The 23,781-nt window shown below is 41.5% G+C and overlaps 1 protein-coding gene across 3 annotated transcripts in view; it reads right to left on the bottom strand.

The window, feature by feature from the left end:
* Nucleotides 1–19,329, bottom strand: part of ptpn12 (protein tyrosine phosphatase non-receptor type 12) — a 39,716-nt gene extending 20,387 nt beyond the window's left edge. For all 3 annotated transcript variants that reach the window (XM_053414677.1, XM_053414678.1, XM_053414679.1), the window contains exons 1-10: nt 18,728–19,329; nt 4,652–4,760; nt 3,963–4,039; nt 3,731–3,826; nt 2,922–2,960; nt 2,234–2,305; nt 2,016–2,075; nt 1,725–1,867; nt 469–535; nt 259–336 (exon numbers count right to left, since the gene is read on the bottom strand). In XM_053414677.1, the coding sequence (XP_053270652.1) occupies nt 259–336; nt 469–535; nt 1,725–1,867; nt 2,016–2,075; nt 2,234–2,305; nt 2,922–2,960; nt 3,731–3,826; nt 3,963–4,039; nt 4,652–4,760; nt 18,728–18,829 (843 nt within the window). In that variant the 5' untranslated portion in view covers nt 18,830–19,329. The remainder of the gene's footprint in view (nt 1–258; nt 337–468; nt 536–1,724; nt 1,868–2,015; nt 2,076–2,233; nt 2,306–2,921; nt 2,961–3,730; nt 3,827–3,962; nt 4,040–4,651; nt 4,761–18,727) is intronic.
* Between the last annotated feature and the right edge of the window lie 4,452 nt (nt 19,330–23,781).

Genomic DNA, 23,781 nt, shown 5'->3' with positions numbered 1-23,781 from the left:
GGTTTCCATACAAAGAAACTGATACTGTTTCTAACCCGGTGTTGAGAAACTAGCTTGTGGAAATCTGTTAAAATATCAAATATCAAAGAGTGTTCTACTCAGATCTGTGGTTTACTGTGTGGGGGTGAAAGATGTGGGTGCAGATAACGAATTAACATTTCTACATCTCGATATTCCTCAGAAGCACTTTGTATTAAATCTCAGTTGGGTTGGAAAAACACCATTCAAAAAATATGGATGTCATAACCAGAAACAAACCTTGGTTTGAACAGCAGAGTGCCGCTGCGTCCTCATTTCTTGGATCAACCGAAAAACATTAAAATCTTCTGGAATTTTCTATAAAAGAACAAAACACAACATTATTTCATTGAGTGTAGAAAGTGTGTATTTTTGCAGGAGCTGTGGGGGTCTGAACGTCTGAGACCACTTCCTCCTTCCGGGTGTGTTGGAGTGTGTGTGTTCACATACCCCAGCTTTTAGGAGGTTCCATGTGTAGTCGATAGCACAGATTGCACCCGTCCTCCCACAGCCTGCACTGTACAGTCAAAGTCACACAGATTAGATTTCACAGACACACATAAATTAAGACACATACATAAACATGCACCGACTCTGGATTTCTACTCCTGACTACACGGGGGGAACAACAAGTAGAGCGAAACACACGTTTGTTTTTAATGTACGTTACAAACACGTCGTCCAGACAGGATGGAGACAGGGAGCCACACAGAAGCTCAGATAATGTGACATCACGTCTGACATAAAAGCTTGTCTCATGCTGCCACTCTTAACAAGCACACACGTACAGTACCCATCAACCCACGCAGAGCATCTGTACAGACACAGAGACACCGCTTTAAGTCCCGCTGCGGAACAGAGGAACCAGGAAATGTCCTCGGGCTGCTCATTAGAGCTGATTACACACACATGGAGACGGTGTGTGTATTTGTGTGTGTGTGTGTGTGTGTGTGTGTGTGTGTGTGTGTGTGTGTGTGTGTGTGTGTCCGCCAACTTCTGCATGCTGCACAAAACAAGAATCTATAGAGGTGTGGATAAGTGTGATTTTAATTCTTTATCATTTAAAGTTCTTTATCGAAACTGCTCTGTAATTACTAATCATCGTGTAGCTGAGGTAAGAAGTGTAAACAGGGTGCCGTTTTTTTAACAGCAGCAATCAGAGAATTATCGATGCAAAAGAAAGACTGAGCTCATCTGGCAAGATCCTAAATGGCAGCTAAGACATAAATTATCCGCCAATTAATGAAATCTGAATTAGAGGATTTGCCAATTGAAACAGTGAAATGTCAGCCAAAACATGTCATTGAAAATTACCAGCGTGCATCAGGGTTGAAATTGAAGCTTCAACCAGGAGGAGATTGTTTTTTTTGTGCAGTTTAGACACAACTGCAACATAACTGAGCTATGTTGAAAAATGACTTAAAAACACCAAAGCCTGTATTCTTACTGCCTCCTCAAAGAGAACCACTGATGGCTGTGTCCTTTATTTCAAAAGCATGCTACAGATAGAGGACTTCAACCAGAATCGTTAATGCCTGTGTGGGGTAGGATTTTATGCACATTTAATGCAACACTCTGTCTTTGTCTGGACTTGATTTTCTCACATGCAATCAGTGTTATATTTTTAAATGTTGCCTCAGTTACAATATGATCCTGCATTGCTGAGTTTGTGATGTCTCTGCACATGATGAGCAGCGTGTACATACCTGCAGTGAATACATATAGGGACATCATCGTGCTCTTGGTATTCTCTCATTAGTGCGATCATATCCAGTATGGAGTCAAACGACGAGGGGACGTCGTGATCCGGCCAGTTCATGTAATGGAACTGAGTTAACCTCCGAGTTTCCTGCAGGGTGACATACAGGGGAAAGTTTTTAAAAGTGGAGGGGCGATATTTCAGTGAGTGTGTGATCGTTTTATATAAAATTATGTGATTAGTTTTTCTAATGCAACTCCATTCGTGACAGTAAAGTCTAAATTTAATGAGAACTCACATTTTCATGCTCTACTGTCAGCGTCCTGATGAAGTAGTCTGTTCTGGCTTGTTCTGATTCCTAGAAAACAAAGGCGGTGAGAACACTTTCACAATCGTCATAAGAACAAAGTGTGAGAAGACCAGGAAACCCCCCCCCCCTCCCCTCCCACCTCGCTCCATCTTCTTTCTTTTTATAGAAACTCACAGCTGTAATATTACAGAGATCTGTTTACTTACACAGGAGATTCTGAAAGGACCAAAACTCATGGGCTCCTCGTCCAGCAGCGGGAAATACCGCTCACACTTTTTCTAAACAGAGAGAAACATCGGTTAGCTTCTGCTGAGAAGAAAACACAGGACTGTCACCGCAGCTTCCTGCACGACACACTCTCACATTGCTTTGAAATTAACAGCTACTGTGACATACAAGTAAAGACTAAGAACATTCTACATGATATAAACCGGGTCTGTCAACCAAAACATAGCTTATTATTACTATGTACCATGTAAACAGCATGATACACAGTATGTGCTACGGGTTAACAGACAGATGACATTTGTAGAATATGTCACAGAGTCATGAAAGCAACAGTTGAAGGGCATTTTTTTTCTGGAGCGTGTCTGCAGCAGCTCAGCGACACAGCTGCCACTCACAAACTTTGTCACATGGCAGAAGCCTGAGGTGACACGGTTGATCAATAAAAACACACATTCAAATGGTCATCACAGCCTTTACATGGATTGTTTAAAATATATATCAATTAATCAAATTGTATTCAACCTCTCGTTTGACACATACAAATACATTAATACAGGCCAGAAAAAATTATGCAAGAACACATGAACATACACGTATGTATATATATATATATATATATATGTATATATATTATGCACATGCAGAGATGAAGTATAGAGGCCTTACCCTTCCCATCTCAAACTCTCGACAAGCCATTACAATAACCTGCAGAGACAGACACAGGAAGAGTTACTATCAATATTTAAATCTCACATTTCCAAAAATACAGTAGTGTTCAACTCCACATGTTCTATTTATGTTCAGTGGTAGATTCCAAACAGAGAGCCAGAGACTCAGCGGAGTTTCCTTCAGAATAAGGAAAAACTTGAATTGGGAAAAAGGCTCAGACATTTTCTCTCTTCCTAAAGGATTAGTTCAGACTTCAGATCCCTTTTTGATCAAAGGTTTAATTATCATATTCGTATCTCACTTTGCTCCCCTTGATCATAAAGGTGTAATTATCACAGCCGCAATCTAAAGTATTTCAGGGCGCTAGTTAAACCAAATCTCAGCTGCCTGCCTGCCTCCCTCACTCCCTCCCTCTCAATATGTGTCCATCTGGCTCAAGCATAAGCACTCCCCATCTGCCTCTTAATTTCTGACAGCCATATTTAATATGTTACTATAATTACTTTAATTATTGCAGTTTTATTTCCTGCAGTTATTAACTGTGTGGAGTTACAGTATCACCCACATACTAACACCACTGGCACAACATCCCTCATTGGTAAAACATGATATAAGAATCCTAACTGCACTTCCTATGTAACTATTAATTAGTAGTTATTTATGATAAAGTTTATGGTTAAACTGTAAAATAGCCTTGATTACATTTGTTTGTCATAAGGTTCTGATAACCAAATCTTCTGATGGGCTCTAGAAAACAGGCACCAAAAAGTTCTTACGGTGTCTACTGTTCAATGAACTGTACTCACAGCGACATTGTATTCCCAGTTCATCCTCCAGAAGTCGATGACAGTGTTCTGCAGCGGGCCCTGAGTTGCGATATAGGCCTCTGGGCCATCCATACCCTGAAGGGAGCGACGGAGAGAGAGGATGAAGAAATGAAATGATGTTAATTTTATTCATAAACCAAAGTAATACTGTGAGACACTATAATCAAACCAGATAATCTTAAACCACTCAGACAAAAAGCTTAATTTTTACCTTGATGAAGTTAGCATTGATGTAATCTGTGTCCTGATTGGATGTTTTTAGCATCACCTTCACTCTAGTGTGATCAACTGAGAGAGAAAGACAAATAGAGAGAATTAGTTACCATTATCGTTTAATTATAAATAAATATGGAGACAGATGGGTAAAGGCATATAGACAGAAGAGGACAAAGAGAAACAGTGAAGAGGGGCAAACAAGGACACGGGTAAAAAGCAAAAGCTGGAATCATGTAAAGAGGTTAATGGACACACTCATTCCTATGTACTGAACGTGTGTGTGTGTGTGCACATCTGTTACGGGTGAACCAGTTCCTCCATTAACTTATCAGCAGCTCATTTGCTAAAAGCCTTAATGAATGGATGGATGGACAGAGGAGAAAAAGAGGATAAAGGTATAAAAATAAAAAGTAGGACAGATGGTGGGTCGGGAGGCTTCCCCTGGGGTCATTAAATACCTCTTGCTGTCTTTCCCTCCAACAGATCAGTATTTACACACATGACATTGCTGATGTACAGTATTTAATTTTTACAGAAAAAGCTCTGGTGTAGCCAGCGTCATCAGCAGGGGCACCATTAAAATTTGGTTTTAATTAAACACCATACACGTGAGCTGTTAAATATATGTGTTTGCTGAGTCAATATATATCCACTGTGTGTTTTTGTGGGAGTGCCAGTACTCACATGGCAGTATATCCTTGTATCTGTTCTTCTTTACATTCTCTTCCCTCTCTCCTACATTGGTGGGGTAGATCTTCTCCGTCCGGTATTTGGTGGATAACCGCCGTAACCGCTGGAAGAAAGAAGAGAGGAAGAATGTTTAGCGCATTATCATTTCCTTAATTCTTACCCAAAGAGGTGTTTGTAGGTATAAATGGAGGGGAAGCAACAAGAAGGGTGTGGTTTTCTTTGACAGCATACACGACAGAGATACACAAAAGCAATGTTAAGCTGTGACACAAGTCGCATCTGTGCATCACCAAAGCCGTCCATTCAATCTGGCACTAATTTACCACAGCTCCCCACTAACGTACACATTCCTACTCCTCTGTGTGTGACAGTGGATGAAGTTTAATGTGACCAAATTAAATTGTGGCTGACACTCATGAAGACACATTTGGTTAATGGGGGGAGAACAAATTACACCGTTCACCGTCAGGCAGCAGGACGAAGCTCAGCTAAATGTCTTCAGACATTGGGAAAAATAAAATAATTTGTTTAAGGCTACTCAAATAAGAATATAACGTATTTCTAGTTCGTACCAAAGTATCCACTCAACACTATGCTTTATAGCAGTGATGCAGATGAACAGCCTCATGTGATGGGAAGCCTCGAGTTGTTGGGTTTTTTCCTCATCCCAGGAGGTTATGATTTCACTCTTGACCGTTTGCAAACAAAATTACAAAAAAATTACCCTGAAACTTGGTTATGGGATGCAATATGCGCCAGGGAAGAGTTGTTTTGTGTGGATCAGGCAGCAGGCACAGGAATTTCTTTCCCCCCACTTTCTTAAAAGCTTTGAAAATCAGGCATGTTTAGGGGACTAATATTTATAAGGATGTGCAGATGTGGATTTGTAAGCGGACTGTTTGGTCTGGGCAGATTTATGTGCTCTACCAAGGGTCATTCTAGTTAATAACTGCATCTATAGACAAATCTTCTCAAATTTCAAAAAATGTACTTTTATATGATTTGTTTGTAACAAATACCAAAAAGTAAAACCTGGTCCAATTCACATGATAAAACTTTCATTGAGCCTTTTTGTATTCTCTCAGATAATTACTCTGGTCTCTCTCTTTCTAAGACTAGTTTGCTCTCTCTCTCTCTCTCAGTGTGAGAAAGTCGGCGTGGGCGTTCATGCTGCTGGAGCCTCATGTGAAAAATGGTCGCACTTCTCGTCTCCCTCTCTTCTCGCCGTCACTCTGATGACAGGCCTTCCTCTACACGTATCATGACCTTCAAACCTTACACATCTGATGCTCTACAAACAGTTTAATTCACACAAAATATTTCTTCCGCCTCAACTTTCGACTCCCGTTCATTTACTTCTCCTGAACTGAAAATCAGACACACACGCCCATCAACATTTCAAAATATCAGCAAAGAGACACCTGTAGACACAATTAAGTTTTTAAACAATTCGCCTTTTTAAACCACAGCAACAGACTACCAGCAAACTGAGGGAGAGGCAGAAGAGAGACAGAGAGAGAGGAAGGAGTTTGAGAGAAAGAGAGGTACGCACTCTGAGACCGTGGGCGGCAACAGCTGTGTGTGTGTGTGTGTGTGTGTGTGTGTGTGTGTGTGTGGTAATAGCATTAGAGCTCCTCTGGCCTCATGTGAATCACATTTCCAACGAGGTCTGCTTCTGTGCTGGGTCAGAGCCCAGGAAGATACACGCACACAAACACACACGCTAAAGACGCATAATAAGCAGGAAAAGCAGTCAGCAATGATTTGTGATGGTTTGCACCCCCCAACCCCAAACCCACAAAACACATTATGCGGAGAAAAACATGGCCTCTAACACGGTAATGAAGATAAGTTATTTTCTCTTTGTGGCACACTGGGATAAAACGGTTGATTCTCCCATTAAACTCGGACATTTTGAAGAACCTCATCAATGGTTTGGTTTGACCCAACGTTAGTTTTTTTTTTTACACTACACAAGCACATTATACTCGTCACAAACGACACTGAGAAAACAGCAGCTGATATTTTATAGATAGGGAGTGGTAGTAGAATTCAGAAGTCGATAACCAACCTAAACCAGAAACACCAACAAATAGTGGAAAGGCCCCAGATCAGAGCCAATTTACTCCCTTACACTACAATATGCATACAAATATAAAAGCGAAACCGCATGAATGTTCTTTTATGATGTGATGCATCCTCAATAAAAACAGTGGGTTGGATGGAGACCCAGCTCCTGTCTCTCTCCCCCTTTTTCTCTCTTCTGTCCACTGTCCCGCAGACAGACCCTGTTTCTAATTACTCCGACTTCCTCAGTTACATAAAACACACAAACGCATAGAGACACAAGCATGTGTTGCATATGAATAACAGGACAGCCTGGAGGATGCTGAAGAAATAAAGCAGAGGGAGAGACCTCGCCTACAAACCAGCGAAAAGAGGGAGAGGAAAGAAGTAGAGAGAGTGTGAGTATTTAAGATGAAAGAGGAGAAAGGGAGAGAGGGATGGAAAGAGAAAGGGAGGAAGAGAGAAGAGCCAAGGCTTTTAAGAGGCTCTTGGTAACTAAACTAATGGGTTCCTTTATTCCTTGTCTGTGTCGCTCATTCACACGCTCCCTTTACACACTATGTCGCTTCACACTAGCTTCTGTTCTGAAAGGAGGAGGAGAGGGGTGGGTGCAGAGATGGAGGGCAGAGAGGAGTAGATATCCTTGCCTCTATCATCTCAACTCAAGCATCTTTTATTTAATTATTGTTTAGTACACAACGATTAGTGGTTGCATCGGTTTCTTTAAAATTGATGTGATGGGGGAAAATTACAAATAAAAAAGGGATGACTTCCTCTTTATATTATATATATACACGAGTCTTGGCCTTCTATGTAAAGTGCCTCGAGAGAATGTATATTATGATTTGGCGCTATACAAATACAACTGGTTTGAACTTGGTCACAGGGAATTAACAAGTAAAAACACTCCTTAGTGTGGCTTTTTCAGAGCTGCTGAAATTCTCGAAACAAAATAAATAAATTATATTAATTCAATCAAGAATATTTACTTTGTTTTAGCTACAGAAAAATACCCATGGTAATTATATTGCTTGTTTTGATTAACAGTTAAAAGATACTAGTTAATAAACCCATATAACGCAGGGAAATAGAGAAAATCCTCACATTTGAGAAGCTGGGGCACGTGAATTTTTTACATTTGTGATCAAATAAACAAGTCATTAAGGTTGTCACTAAACATGTCTGCAACGAGCTATTCTTTCATATATTGATTAGTCTGCTGTTTATCTTCTCATTTAATTGCATAATCATTAAGGGGTAATCACAGTTTTCCAGAGCCTGAGGTGTTTTGTCTGGTCAACAGACCCACACACAAATATACCGTATTTAATTTACTGTTAAAAGAGCAAATCTTCACATCTTAGAAGCTGTAAATCTGCATTTTTTTCATTTTAGCTTTAAAAACTAATTATATACCATGTATTTTCTACAATTCTAATCGTAGTTTAATGTGTTTAAGGCCTAGTTTGAAGCCTTGTGTCCCTTGAGAGTTTCTGTAATCTGGCTATGAAGCAGTTATTAATAAAGTGCTGTTTTTGCACACGTGGGCATGTGAGAAAAATGAAAGAAGCTGTTGCTGATGGACCTCTAGTAATTATTTTTTATGGTATGCACAGTTACACCCAGGAGACTTGGTTACAATATGGTATAAATAAAGTGGAAAAACAACAAGCCCCTCAAGTTTGTGGAGAACTCAAACAATTTTATCAGATGCACTTGTTCATATTTTGAGTTGCACGAGTACCAAACATCAAAGGAAACGCTCTCCTTCACAGGAAAAGGAAGCAACCAATACTCTAGTAGTGATATAGAAACTCAAAACGTTTTCAATGGTTTTGACACATTAAAAGATAAGATTGCAGACGCTGCACTGTTGTGGTCATGTCAGTTAAATAAGCAGATCAACCAAATCTAAACCCGTTGACATCTGGTATGAGAACCGTTTTTTTTTTGTGGCCCATTTGCAAAAGTTCAACTACTTTCATATTTTCGGACGAACTGAGCTGCAGTAATTTTGATGTGCACTCCAGTACACTGAATACTACTGAATACTTCTGATATAAAATACTTCAATTCAGTGGTTTTATTTCTGTCAGTCTTAGAATAAGAAGCGAAAAAGTTTGAAATAGGAAAACTTTCCCGTGTTGGTCTTGTTCTCTCCCCAGTCTGCTTCTGCTCCCTGTAGATTCTATTACCTTCTTGCTTCCTATCAGTCATAAGAGTTAAATGGCATGACTGAGTTGGCCAGTTTCCTGTGAGCACACGATTTACACTGCCACTACACACAAACACACACACACACACACACAGGGCGTTGCCCCCAAAAGCCCAGTGCCGACTTCACAGACCCCCTCCAGGGCACGACTGAGTCATGTGCGCTCACAGACACATTTCTTCACAATGACTTGACTCGGCCTAAAATGGCTCGAGGGTGCCAGAGCAGTTACTGTGCTGAGACAGACGGACAGAGAATAAAGGAAGATTAGAAAGAGAAAAGGGAAGATTAAAAACTACCAACAGGGGAAGAAAGAGCTCAACAGAGGTAAAGAGAAAAAAGAGGTAATTGTTAGTGGAGCTAACCTACTTTCCATCTCCTGGCTGAATAAGTCTGCATCACTATACTTCCCTGGCACACTGAATAATTCACACACACATACAGAGAGTGACACAGTCTCTTTATGAACCAAGCAATGAGCACTGATTGGCAGAAAATACACTTTTCCTGCAGAAACAGTGAAGGAAAAAAAGGATTTGGGCATGTGTGTGGCCAGGAAGTGAGAGGCTGACGGTCACCTTCCATGCAGACACACACACACACACACACACACACACAAGCTAAAATAGGTCACCCCTTACAATGCTCTCAGAAAAAAATCCATCTCCTGTGCTGCGAGCATGTGGGGGGAAAGATGCACCGCTACAGCACAGAGACTAAAAGGGTCTGAATGACTCCATGAGCCTGTCGCTCCTCTTCTCTGCCTCTGACAGTTCAATAAGCTTGACTGACGTTCTCTCTGCCTTCCTCGTCTCACTGTGGCGTTAATATGCCAAATCAGGGAAAAGGCTGTGAAGTGCAAAGTCATAAAATGCTGTAAATGTATCATATATTAAAAATAAGGTGTCTGAAGAAATGTGGAGTTGTGAAAGGAAAGGGTTATGATATGAAGAACAGCTACATTAGAGGAATGGCTTGAACAGTTTAGATTAAAAGCTGGTTAGCTTAGTTTATCATGAAGACTGGAAAGCAGCGGAGATTGAAGGAAGTTACTCCTCCGGACCAAGAAATATTCAGTCACATACCGGGAAAATTATTCCTTGTTGTTGGATTTGATTTATAATCAAGTTTTGTTCATAATAAACAAATTAATGTTGGTGTCGATTAGAATCCGAACAATTTCTTCATTTAGTCTTGAATTTAAGGGGGTTTTGGTGCTTTTGGTCAGAGCCAAGCGAATTGTTTTCTTGTTTCCAATCTGTGTGCTAAGCTCTTCTCATCTATCTCTCTGGAAGAAAGAGAATAATATGATAAAGAAATGTTGAACCCCCTTTGATCGACAGAGCCTTTTTCAGACAACAGGTCACAATGTCAGGTGTCTACTGTTCATCAAGCAGTTCAGTTGAACTTTGTAATCAAGCCCAATCCCTAAGGAAATAACAACAAACCACACCCTGACCGCTAATGTGAGTCAGAGGTCCTAACTGTGAGCGTGCGTGTGTGTGACATTCTCATTGGCTAAAGATCCTACCAAAGATTATGTACAACAATCAGGCATTAGTAGCCAAGCTGTATACACACACGCAAATATGCACACATGTTTTGTGCAGCCATTTCCACCTAATGGCTACTGACTAATATCGGTCAGTGGAACACTGATAGTATGAGTGGATGTGACTGATTGACTAACACGCACACACACACCCACACACAGGGGAGTGTAACAACCCATCATTTACAGCCACAAACAATCAGGCTTTCTTTCACTCCGTCTGTCACTCTTTTCAAATCTGAACCATCTGACAGAATCACTTCACATCTGATCTTATCCAGTTCATGATGACAAAGCAGAAGGTTATGTTTAAAAAAACATGATGCTAACTTAACCATATCTCCAACCTGAGTCTGTAAGATGTGATCTGCTCCAGCTGCTTCCTTTGAGTGAAAGGTCTGCGTTTGTGACTTTATAACGTGTGGGGAGAAACAGACAAGATGAAGGAAGTAAAAGGGAGAGAGATGGAAGTATAGTCTGTGTATCTGATGAGGTGTGGACATTAATCTGTTTTTGTTTGATTTTCAATTAGCACACCAAAATTCCCGAAAAGTCTTCTTTTGACCACCATGCTAAAAAAATATCAAGATGGAACAAACCAGCAAATTTCTCCCAGTTACGACTGAGCAGAGAAAGAAAAGGAAATAGAAGTGGAGTTTTGAGTGAAGGTTTGCGTGGATTCAAAAAACAACGCAACTTTTACCCAGGGGTTATTAGAAGTGTCTCACAAGACACACTGACCCCCCATCAGTTTCAGTCGGGCTATTCTGCAGCTGACCGCCATGTGACTTCCTGTGAGGATAAGGATGACATCATTTTCCCAGCATGACCTCCCCTCTCTCATCACAATGATTTATTTAAAATAGGTGTGAAATCACAATCAGCATCTAAATCCAACCGACGTGCTTATCAACACGGACATTTGTACTAATACCACCAAGATCCTACATTTCTTGAGCCCCTAAACACAGTGGACGGTTTCTACTGCAACGTCACGCTCACAAAACACTTAACATTTGCTGGTATTTGCCTGGTGGTAATTTCCGCTCCTGGATGTCGGCCTGCAGCAGGAAGCAGATGTGGACAAACCGCATATAATCCCATTCATCTGGGGCAGGCACTCATTGTGTGTTTATTGTGTGCTTGGTGTATGTGTGTGTGCGTATTAATCACTTCCCCGTAGATATTCGCAGGCCATGTCGAGGGTCAAACTGGTGAGCTTGTCCTCAAAAGCCGGATTCTGTAACGTTAATGTGCCCATGTGATTTTATAAATCTTCAGATTGAGGTCTTGCTCAACCTCTATATGCTGTTATATAGCTAAGTGTGTGTTTCTGTGTGTTCATACAAATTCTTGTGAACATAACAAACTGAACACGGCCCGAACTCAACAGCCATCCAGTTGTTTGTGTCCGAACCCAACCCGAGAATGATGTTTTCCCCCGATTACAGTAATTGCAACACACACACACACACACACACACTCACAACTACAGCAGCCGACCCCTTTGGTGTACCTGCCCCTGCACCCACGCACGGAAACCACCTAATAAAATTGCAGAGCCACACAAACACACACCAGCCTTCTCTTGTTTTTTGTAACCATGATGGGAGCAGGCAGAGAAGACAGCCGCCTATGTACAGAAACTCTTAGTTGCTGAACTAATGGTTCAATACTTTGCCAACTCAACCAAACTGAAATTTGTGCCGCTTGGCTTAAAAGCAAACGGGCCTACATAAACAAACACACCATAAACAACAGCACTGGACCTCAATGTGTGACCGATCAAATGGTAATATTCTGGCCAGTGGTTCCACCCGATGAGACCACAACACAGAACAAACTGTAGCACTAATTCGCCACTACTGTTTCTCAAGCGAGTAAATCAATTATAGTCACACGTGCATCAGTGTGTAGATAGATTTATAGAAACCTAAAGGTCTAGTCTTCACAGTCTGCCATAAAACGAGCCCAGGGTCTGCCGCCTGCAGCTCATTTTCCACACAAAGAGTGACTGATGAGTTTGAAAATGAGAACGCAGCATACCGTACATACCAGGAGTGGTGCAAAAAAACAGGTTGCATATTATGCTTCACTTTCAGACTCATTACATACAAGGGAAGGAATCTGTGGTTTAGTTTTTGAAACCAAGGAATGCCACTAAAAAAATGAGACAACCTTTGTGATAAAGCGACATGACGCCATCCAGCGAGGCACTGCTGTGGCCAGTCTCACATACAGTATATTCAACCGGCAAGTCCGAGCCTCTAACTGGACATCCCTGATCGTATTTCACTGCCTCACCACTGTATGAAACACCACACCACTACCAACACAGTCCCTTACACTGTTGACACAGAGGAGACGTCTGTCTGAACTGAACGCAGCCTCTGTCGCTCCCAGTCATTTCTGAATTAAGCTCCGCAAACACACGGGTCCACCTTACTTTTGAAAACACACTGCGGTGCTGTGTGTGTGTGTATCCATGAGTAATATGACAGTAAAAAGGTTTTCAGATCTTGTGCTGGGAGATCGGGCAATTAACATATGCATGAACACAGACACACACACACACAACTCAGAGAGAAGGGGAAGCCCCCCCGGCTACTACAAAATCACACATTTGCCCACACACACTAGCACGTTTGGCACTGTCATATTCCATAGTGTTGCGCCCACATCTGTGCATTTTATGTTTGCCCGACAGGACACGAGTTTAGAGAAGCGTGTGTTTGCATTTTTTGGAGTTCTTTGATGTCGAGAGTCAGGATCTGCCTGCAAAGGTGGGGCAGGAACACACACATACACACACACACACACACACATCCCTATGTTTAAACCCTGTCTAGACTACAGCAAAGAGTTGAGGTACATGTGTGTTTATGATAGAAAATCAAATGTTGGTGCTGCGACACAGGTAGCACATCACACAGACCTGCGTTTCATTTTGTGTCAGCTCCTCTGTGGTTTATTTCCTGTCTTCACACCTTCAGCAGCTTCTCATTTCCAACTTGAACCACCTTGTAACTATGTTCGCTGAGCCTGTGAAATTATTTTTCACACCTCTGTAAGACACTTTAAAGCGCCTCCTCCTCCCACCTCGTATGTTGCCTGTGATTTCCAGGCATCTGTTCATATGCAAACATCTGGTAATGTGCCAAACGAGGGCTCCCGGCAAATGAAAGGAAACCAAATCACACAGTTTTTAAATTTTGTCCTCAGCCTCTTGTTTAACAACAGATTGGATTATTAGTCAAATTTCCTGCCTTCTGTAACGCTGCCATCACACTGCCAGAACTTGGCTGTCCACCGGGGACAACCCTGACAGAAAAATGCATGTGGACGACACTGTGAGGCCTTTTGGATACGTTTCCTGTAATAGCATGTTTCTTTTAGACTGTGGTGGCCGACTAGTTACAGAAGCTTTCCCATAACACAGAGGTCACAAGCTCAATCCCTGCAGCTAAACTCTGAACTCCTACCACCACACACACACAAAAACATACACACTCTGTCCTGAAAGAACGACCGTCACATAGAATACTGTTTTGTTTAGCGGTGAAATCAAAACTTTTCCGATGATTTATAACACAATGCATGCATTTCTTTTCGTACTCTGCTGCATCTGTCACGTCCAGTAAGTTTTCTAACAGACTTTAAAACAATAAACAGTCCAAAAATCTGAAATGTTGTTTGAGCACAGTCACTAATTGTTGCCTCCCTACATCAGCAGCACGAACTTTAACTTCCTCTGGTCAGCCCCGGCCTTCAATGTACACCCCTTACAGCTCAGGGGGCATAAACAGTGAATTAGAAACTACAAATCAAACATATGGCCACGAAAAAGGCTGGGGGGGGGATCTAAAAGAACAGTGCTTCTAGACTCTTAAGCCAGAGAAACCATACGCTCCTCATTTTCACCATCTAGATAAAGGTCTGTGTCAAATACAGACACTTTCTTTGCCCACAGGAAGCGACACATTGCAACTAAAGTGCCAAACTACACATCTACGAGACAGCAGGAACATTGAGAGCTCTGCCCAGAGGACGGTGAAGCTAAAGCCAGATTTGAAAGGCAGTATTTAACATTGAACGAGGAAGACGATCAAGAAAGGGCAGGAGAAAATGATTTTGCATCTGGTGCCTCAGTGATGATATGTATGATACGTAAAGTCACACTATCAGGGAGGCGTCATACTTTCCAAAATGTAAGAGGCTAGTCCACCAGACACTTAAATTCTGCACTTAATCTCTGTCGCCTTTCAAAAGAGAAACAAATCCTGAAAATCTATGAATGTTTCAACTGGTTTCTTTAATCTATTGACTGACTTACTTTGAAAATGTCTGTTTAGTGTGTTCATATTTACTTTCCTTTTAATTACTGAATCATCATGATCAATATTTTCCTCAAATATTTCATCTTTAAATCTTCCCTGAATGGCTCCATAGTGTAGCAATAGAAACGATATATACATAAAGAAGAGAAAAGCTCTCTCTTACACAAGGGCCCTAATTGCCAGTTTGGAAAGTCGTGGGTTGATGACCACCCGTGCGACACGAGTGAGATTGCCATTGTTGGGTTTGTGAAAGCAGCTCTTGCACAGTTGCCCCAATTTTGCAGAACCTGCGTCATGAGACAGACTCTAGGCTTAAACAGGGCATGATACTTTTTATCTCTTTGGAATAAGCCATCATCATCATCATGATCATCATCATCAGATGATTGGTTTCAAATGATCCTCCAGTGAGCCTTTTACTGATGACATGTTGCACACTACCGATTTCCTGGAGCTTAAATCTTTCAAATAATTACTGAGTGTCTCACTGACATTTGGAGCCACCAGCACGCGGAGCATTTTAGGTCAGCTTTCAAACATACTCGTATCAAAAATGTACCAGAAAAAACACAGCAGCAGATAAGAAAAAATAGATACAGGAAGATTTATAATGTTGTTTGTTTGTGAGAGATCATATCGGCTCTGAATCTAGCCTGTTGATGATTGGAGCACCGAGATTATGACCAGAAATGACTGGATCCAACTGTTCAACGTGTGTTTCTCCGTCTCCTTGCCCCTCATGGAATCTGCCACGTTATTAAATCCCACATAGATGTTTCTCCATACGTTTCCCATATTTTTTAACCAAAACCACCCTGTGCGAATTCCTAAAGCCAAAGGAGGTCACAAAAATGTTTCTGGCGGCCAAAACATGACAAAATCAGTGAACACCGGAAAACGGCTCTGGACACATTTGGTCACCAGGTGGAAAAGTGTCCTCAAGTGGTCCTGTTCTGTCAAACAGCTGAAAAAGAACTCTGGACAAACTATAATGTATAATCTCCGACTACTTGCACCGACAGAGCACTGCAATTATGCCTACAAAACACTTTCTATATATAAACAACAATAGGCAGTTAAAGTGGCTGTTATGTCAGGGCGTTCTGGTGACTCAGTGTGCAGACGAGCACAGCCCATGCACTTGCGTTATTGCGAGTTGGATTCCAGCTATTGAAAGCCTCAAATAATCTGGAAATTGGTACGACAGACCAGCAGCAACCACTCAAGGCTCTTACTCAAATGTTGGTTGATGCAGCTCAATTGTTCTTGGTACAGTGGAACGCACCTGTACTCAACTTGATCAGAACAAGTTTCCTCGCCTATGAGCCGCCTGCTGAATAATTTAGATGAAACTCCAACACAAGCCAATTATAACAGCTGTGAAAAAATATGGCCCGAAGCCCGATTCACATTGTTGCCTTAAAGATTATACTAGGCAAGTTTGCAAGCCGAAAAATAACGTGATTACTGGGAAAAAACAGATTATAAAATAGTTCATATTAAAAGCACTTTGATGGTCGACAAATCTAATTTATGTGAGCTGTTAGATGGTCAAGTTACTGAATGGAGGGAAGTGCCCAAAGGCCAACAGAGGGATGTTTTGTTATTCTGCTCGTGGCTCCTCCCTATAGCAGAGTGCTATATGTTGTTGATGTTTTGAATGAGAAGTATGGCGGTGATAAATCAATTGTCTACTTTCCCTTCCACCTCTGCTTGGAGGAGTTAAACATACAACATGGAACGTTGGCCGCTAGGGGTCTCTCAATTAAAACAATAACAAAAGACCTAGTTTGATGATGTCATGAAGCTGCGTGGAATCATGGGATTGGTTGTCTTCACCACCATGGCCAATAAAAAAAATATTCAAGATATGCAGCAAATTGCAATGAATAACCGCGATCCATTACGAGACACCATTACAAACAGTGAAAGGAAGAATTAAAAGTCCTGTTTCCTTGAATAAAATCGGGGATTTCCCAGGGTCTAAATATTGTTGGAAACAAGTCAACAAAATATATATAACATGGGTCGAGTCGTTTTTAGACACGTTAATTAGGAACGGTTACATATCATATCTTTACGGTTGAGATGAAGCAGCAGTCAACAGGAATATGTACTGAATCCGAATTTGTAAGGGTAGAGATTATACGAGATAGTTATTCAATGACGCAACTGTTTTATTTCGGATCACGTGCATTACGAACCGAATGCCCCGTAAATAAGCGAGCAGCAGACTATTCCTATCTCCTCTTGGTTTCTCCACCAATGAGTCTGTAAGTCTGTTTTTTGTGCAACATCCGCTACCTCCCTATTTTCTGAAACACACGCCTGAAGACAGGACGGGGCAGGTCATCAACTACAAACTAGACCCATACATGGAGCTCTGCATATTTCAGGATTAGTTTTGTCCCTAATTTTGGACCAAACCGCCTGTCAACTTTTGCAGCTTTTATTCCAAGTGTACCCAGTTGATAAAGCTCCACTTTTAAAGCCAGGACAAAATGTTATGAAATGGGCCAAGAAAGAATGTTGCAAGCTCCAGCAAGCAGCTTAGTGAAGTAGGAAGTGAGGAGAAGGCTCTATGTGTGTGTATGTGTGTATGTGTGTGTAACTGTAGGCAAAAGGAGAAAAATGCTACTATTCTGACTCTGATTAGCCTCATTCCCTGACAAATCACAGCACAATACCATAAAATAAATCAAAACGCTTCACTCCACCATGTTAACCTGCAACTGATTCATCTTTAAATTGACTAACAAACCGATTAATTCAAACTTACACGGTTGCAGATGGAGGTCATAATTGTGTATGAGCCATCCGGTTAGCACAGTATTCCCGAACATATCCTCATCCAAACCAATAGACTTAAGCACTCGCAAGATGACATGTGTGTTATCAGAGAAGTGTCGTCTCCTTGGTGTCTATTTCTGCTATTTCACAAGCCTGGGAGAGGTCCTATTTTGAGTCTAGGGTTGCAACACAATAGTGATAGAGTGAAGGCACACGTATGACTGCAGGTTAGCGGTCAACATAAGGCAGACAGATATGTGTAGTTAGAATACTATTGTGTCTATTTGGATCTCAAAAGTCCGTCTCCACGAGATACCAATAATTATGCTATATTCCTCAGAGTCTATCCAATGAACATTTACACTATGGGGCCAGTTTATTAGGCACACCAGGGAAATACAGCCAACCCTTCACTAAATCAAGCTTCAGGAAGTATTCGGCTTTGTGGTTTATCTGCTCTTCCTGGGGTGGACTAAACTATGTGTGCTGGGCCTGAAAGCTGCAGGTAAACGGAATATATTAAATAGAGGTTGGTAATGAGTGTGTGGAAGTAGATTTCCCTAACTTATATGTATATTATTAACTACAGACGTCCCATCGTCCTAATGATACACCAGTATGCACAATGCTATTGAGGGAACAACACTGTAGATGCAGTTGTATGGTCAGTGCTTCTTAGAGATCACAGGACAACACTGTATCCTCACACTCAGGCATGGTTAACAGACACTTTAGCCTTGCATGCTAAGCTAATGCTAACGAGGCCAAGTTAAAAAAGGAAACGAGCCTTTGGGTAGGGGGAGGTGGGGGAGCGTTAACATGTCCCTCGTTTGTTTTTGTTGTTTGTTTCGTTATTATAAGAAGAAACGGGAGCCGGTGGTGTTCCTTGCGGCGTGTGGACAATGCTAGGCCGCCATGTAACGCCTGGAAAAATGGGAGGAAAGAGGAAGAGGGGGCAGTGTGGCCGCCCCTGCCTCACCTCCTGTGGGATACAGGGAGGCGGGGGGTACGGAGGGTCAGCATGATGGGGATAATGGGGGTAACAGACAGAAGGAGGTTTAAAATCAGCTAGTGTGGATTTGTATGCTCTTTTTTTGTTTTGAACCCACCATGAAGTCGTTGCCGAAGTTGTCCTCTCCCCTGTCCTCGTCCCCCTCGCTCATGGCCTTCACCCCCTGGATAAACTTTCTCAGGATGCCGGCTTGCTCCATCCTCCAGTCCTGGTTCGCCTTCTCCTCCCCGCAAAAAAATAAATAAGCTAATAGCTCTCCACAGAGAAACACGGGAGGAGAACACGTTCAAATAAAACGAGAAGAATAAAAAAAAAAGAAAGGGGGTAAAAGGGAAGAGAGAGGGGGGGAATAAATAAAAATAAATAGGCTTCACGGGTCCCCCCAGGGAGTCATCGTCGGTTCACAACGCAACACCTTCTTCTTCTTTTATCATCGCCCCATGTTGTTTCTCCTTCTTTTCTTCGGGGCTGTTTCCTCGGCTAGCGGCAGCGGGTTACTCCAGGAGGAGGAAGAAAAATACAGCGGCAGGACGAGGTTTCTGCCCCCGCGGAGAAGTTCACCGCCGAGCCGGCACACAAACCGGAAATTAACGGTGGTGTACGTGGATTAAAAAACTGTGTAAAGAAAGGAGTCGAAGTGTGAGCACCCCTCCCTGTTCACCTCGCTGCCACATTCACACACTGCTGCTCGCTCGCGACTGAGCAATATCCGGACTGGGCAAAGCCAACGAGGAGCACGCCCCTCCTCTTCCAGCGCATACCGCCCCGTGATTGGACGACAGACACCTGGGGTCAGGGTATGATTGGCGAGCACGGCTGTAACTCCATACTACAGCCGCCTCTGATTGGATGGGATGTCTGTCCGTTGTTTTGACGCAGCTCCGCCAAAATAAACACATATGCATTGTGGATATTTATAATAAATGTGAATTTAGGAGGTAATAATTAAATGACCACACAGCCAGTGTTGTATAATGAGAATATAAAAACCCCAAAGTTCAACACATAATCAATGTATCTGTTTAAATTTGGAAATTCCACATCCATAAAGTCAATGGTCAATGTCTCTTCCATCTTTTAGAATTCATGTCGAGATGTATTATGAGTCTATTCAATTAATTTAACATTCAAACCTCAATTTAACCTTTGACTATGTGTTTTTTCATTCTTTATTCTGTTTTATTTTGAAAATTTGCATAGATACATATTTTCATTCATCTATACTGATGTATTATCTTTATTGCCTATGTTTGTAAAGTGTCTACTTTTTTCCTTGTTTTTGATTTATTCAATATTGTATGAAGTAAATAAAAAACGTATATTACATTATGTAAATCATCATACTGTTACAGATCATATATAACTGTACGTGTTTTTTTAAACGTGGGGAATTGCTTTATATTAGGTGGATAATTCCCTCTGTGTTCTCCATTTGTTGTATGCATGGTTTCATGTATTCACCTTCTTTAATTCATCTTCATACATTCATCAGACAATCACCGACTAGTCTGGGGCTAGAATGATCGAGGCGAGTAATTCCTTCATCCATTGTCAGAAATTAATCATTAATTTTTTTATTCCTCTCACAGTCCAAGACTTGCAGATTGGGGTGAGGTTAATAAGAGATTCTAAATTTACCGTAGAGTTGAATGTGAACGTGAATGATTGTATAAGTTGGCCCTACACTCGTCTCACCCATGACCTGGAAGGATAAGCAGTATATATAATAGGATGGATTCTATCCTTTTTTATTAAGCTGGTAGCTCTGCCTAAGTCTGAGTTAAGTATGATGTAAGTAGGAAATATTGTCGAAATCTAAACCCATCCCCTCTCATGTCCCACAGTATTAGTATAAATATATATATATATATACATATGGTGGGGAAATTACAGTAAATCACTGATGCATTCATGTGAAAGTAGTTCAGTTTTGTAAGAGCTGCAGGTGGCGCTCTGTACAATTCCTCTCATTGGGGGAGGATGACAGTTTAAATATTTATATATATATAAACAAAGGCAACAGAAGAAAACAGGTTCATCATCTGCAGATAGATAGATAGATAGATAGATAGATAGATAGATAGATAGATAGATAGATAGATAGATAGATGGATAGATGGATAGATAGATAAATTGTTGGAGAGACAGATTATGTGGAGCGTAGAGTGAAGACGCAGCCGACAGCCAGCAGATTAGTGGTTCAGATATATCATCTGGATTAAGATATTACCAGAAATAGAGACAAACAATTGTACCATGTAACATCTCGACTAATGGTCACAGAGGAATGTATGAAATTCAGAAAAACAGAGTGAGACAGAATTAAACAGCAGGAAGTACTGATATCATTTGTATTGTAGCAGCAATGTTAATATAAGGACTAGTAGCAGAGGCCGATTAAAATTAGGGTTATGTAATAATTCTAATAATTATCCACTTCATTCAAATGCAAACAGAGAAAGCAAACTGTGTTCTGGATGTAGTTGCTTGGAGGCCGGGAACTCCACAGACTCTTATGCATGGATAATTTCCTTTCTCCAGTAAACACACACACACACACACACACACACACACACACACACACACACACACACACACACACACACACACACACACACACACACACACACACACACACACACACACACACACACACACACACACACACACACACACACACACACACACACACACAAACACACACACACAAGGAAAAGAGGACTTGAGTCACTTTATTTTCCTTTAGTTCTACCAGTGACGAAAAACAAACCCATCTATTCAGGCCAAGCGAGAGGGAGAAGAAGCAGGGACGCTGTGGCTGAGCCAACAAGCCTTTCACACAAACAAAATGCTTTCTCTTGTCTTGAAGCTTATTGGGCTTGTTATCCCAGTAAATATTTTATGCTGTCTTCTTTGCTTTCTTTTCCCCCCGTCCCCTCATATTTCTGTTCTGTCCTCAGTTAGCACTAGACATGAGAGAATCGTGCAGGTGACGTATGAATACAGGATCTCCATTCTTGTTTCTTTTCTGTTTCTGCTGTTTCTCTCTTTAACTGATTCAAAACATAGCACTCACCGATAATTTATCTATGTACATGTCAATAGATGTTATTTCATTTACAGGAATCTCGTTATATAGGTTCTTCTGTTTCATAATTTATCCAATTAATATGTGAAGAGGGAAAGGCCGGTTGAGTCTTTTATTTCATGTAATGTGGATTATTATTGTCCCTTTATTTTGTAGGAACCTCATGGGACCGGGGGCTTAAAGTGTTAAAAATCAATCTTCAATTGTCATTATACCGGTTGAACGAATCTGTGTGTGTGTGTGTTCACTTTCGAGCTCTTGTTCTGACACACACACTACACACATTCTAAATGACTAGCTGATCGATTGACTAATTGGTTCATTGTAAAAGATTTTTGTTTGCCTGTATCAGTCTGATCTCAACTCTAAATAAATTAACACAAGTCTTTGATATTATTGTTATTATTGTATCAACATCATTATCAGTATTTGTGTGGTTTTATTTTTGCTGTGCAGTTGTGCGGCTGAACATTATGCGTGTTTCTGTTTTGGGTGAGATCTGTATCTTCCCTCCAGTTCAGTGGAAACAGGTCAAGCAGACTGAGGAGCAGTGTGTGTGTGTGTGTTTGTTTGTGTGTGTGAGTGTGTGTGTGTGTGTGCTGTGTGTGTGCTTTATGTTTGTATGGGGAATAATATATTAAGAGAGACCTTGTGGCCCCCTCCTCTCACTCACTTCCTTTCTCAGCACTGGCTCTGGTTTCTCTGGACTGTATCTGAACCTGACCTCTGACCTGTGTGTGGAGCAGAGGAGGAGTCAGCTGCACACAGAAAACCTGACAAGGATCAATTACATTATGTACCAATATTATCATTATCAATGCTTTTTTTCCCTTCCTTTACCAATCTCCTCTGCCTATCCTTCTTTACTCCATCTTTTTTACTTCTCCCTCAATGACTCCCTCCTTTTTCTCGCTCCCCTCTTCTTCCGCTTCTCCCTCTTATTCACCCTCGTTTCTCTTTCTATCGCTCTCTTGCTGGAATGTGCTGTTCAGAAGCAGCTGAGAGGAGGAATGTTGCTGTAACAAGCCCATACACAACCCCGAGGGAGGGAGGCTCCCTGCAGACACACACAAACACACACACACACACACACACACACACACACACACACTCACACACACACAAGCTCACTGTCGCTTCCCAACGTTTGTGTTTTTGGACTTCACATGTGTGTCTGCGTGTAGAAGGCAGAGCGTGAAGCTGCATGTTGGATGACAGCAGGATGATCTGGACCCACACACACACACAGAGAGAAGACAGGGGGAGAACGTGAGTCGGCCTGTTGCAGCTATGAATTCTGGTGAAGACGTCTTCCCTCAGGGTAGACTCTACCCTGTAGAGGATTGACTCAATGGCGTCTTGCACAACTCATCCATGCCCCCGATTTGTGTTATAGACTTTCAATATGATTATATGAAAGAGAGGGTTCCGCATTGAAGTAAAACCAAGACTAAATAAGTATGAAAACAAAATCTAGGACATTGACATTCCTATATTTGTCCTATGGGATGACAGTGACCCATCCAGGGGGGACGAGGGGTCACTAGAGGGAGTGACGAGTGAGTTATGACCTTTGCCATCAACCAACCTGAACAACTATGGGAGCTTTCCGACCCACACACAATAACATCATAAAAACAAACGAGAGAATCTTCTGGAAGAATGTCCTCATCCTTCTAGGAGAGTCCCAGACACTTTGAGGATTTATGTTGTTATGGAACTAAGACGTTTTCGGATGGTTTTCCTTTTATTTTGTCTTCTCTCTATGTCTGGAACTGACTGATGGAAAACTGCCGAGAGACGGAGAGAGAGGAAAAGTGGAATCTGGCAGGAGGGGAGTCTGGAGGCCCTAAAAGTGTGAATGTCACCTCTCATACCAAATTCAAGGTAAGTAGAAGTACACACATCTCTCCAAACTGCCCTCAAGGAAAGTACTCTGGTGGGATCACTGATATTTCCCACGTACAAAGATTGTTGTTTAAATCTGCAAAAACAAACATGGAGGTCTGATCTGGTCTGACTGAAGAGATAATAGTGTGTGAGGCTGAGAGCTGTGGGCGAAG

Source organism: Pleuronectes platessa, chromosome 22, assembly GCF_947347685.1.
Source record: "Pleuronectes platessa chromosome 22, fPlePla1.1, whole genome shotgun sequence".
Taxonomy (NCBI): domain Eukaryota; kingdom Metazoa; phylum Chordata; class Actinopteri; order Pleuronectiformes; family Pleuronectidae; genus Pleuronectes; species Pleuronectes platessa.
This window is presented reverse-complemented; position numbering and strand designations above follow the sequence as displayed.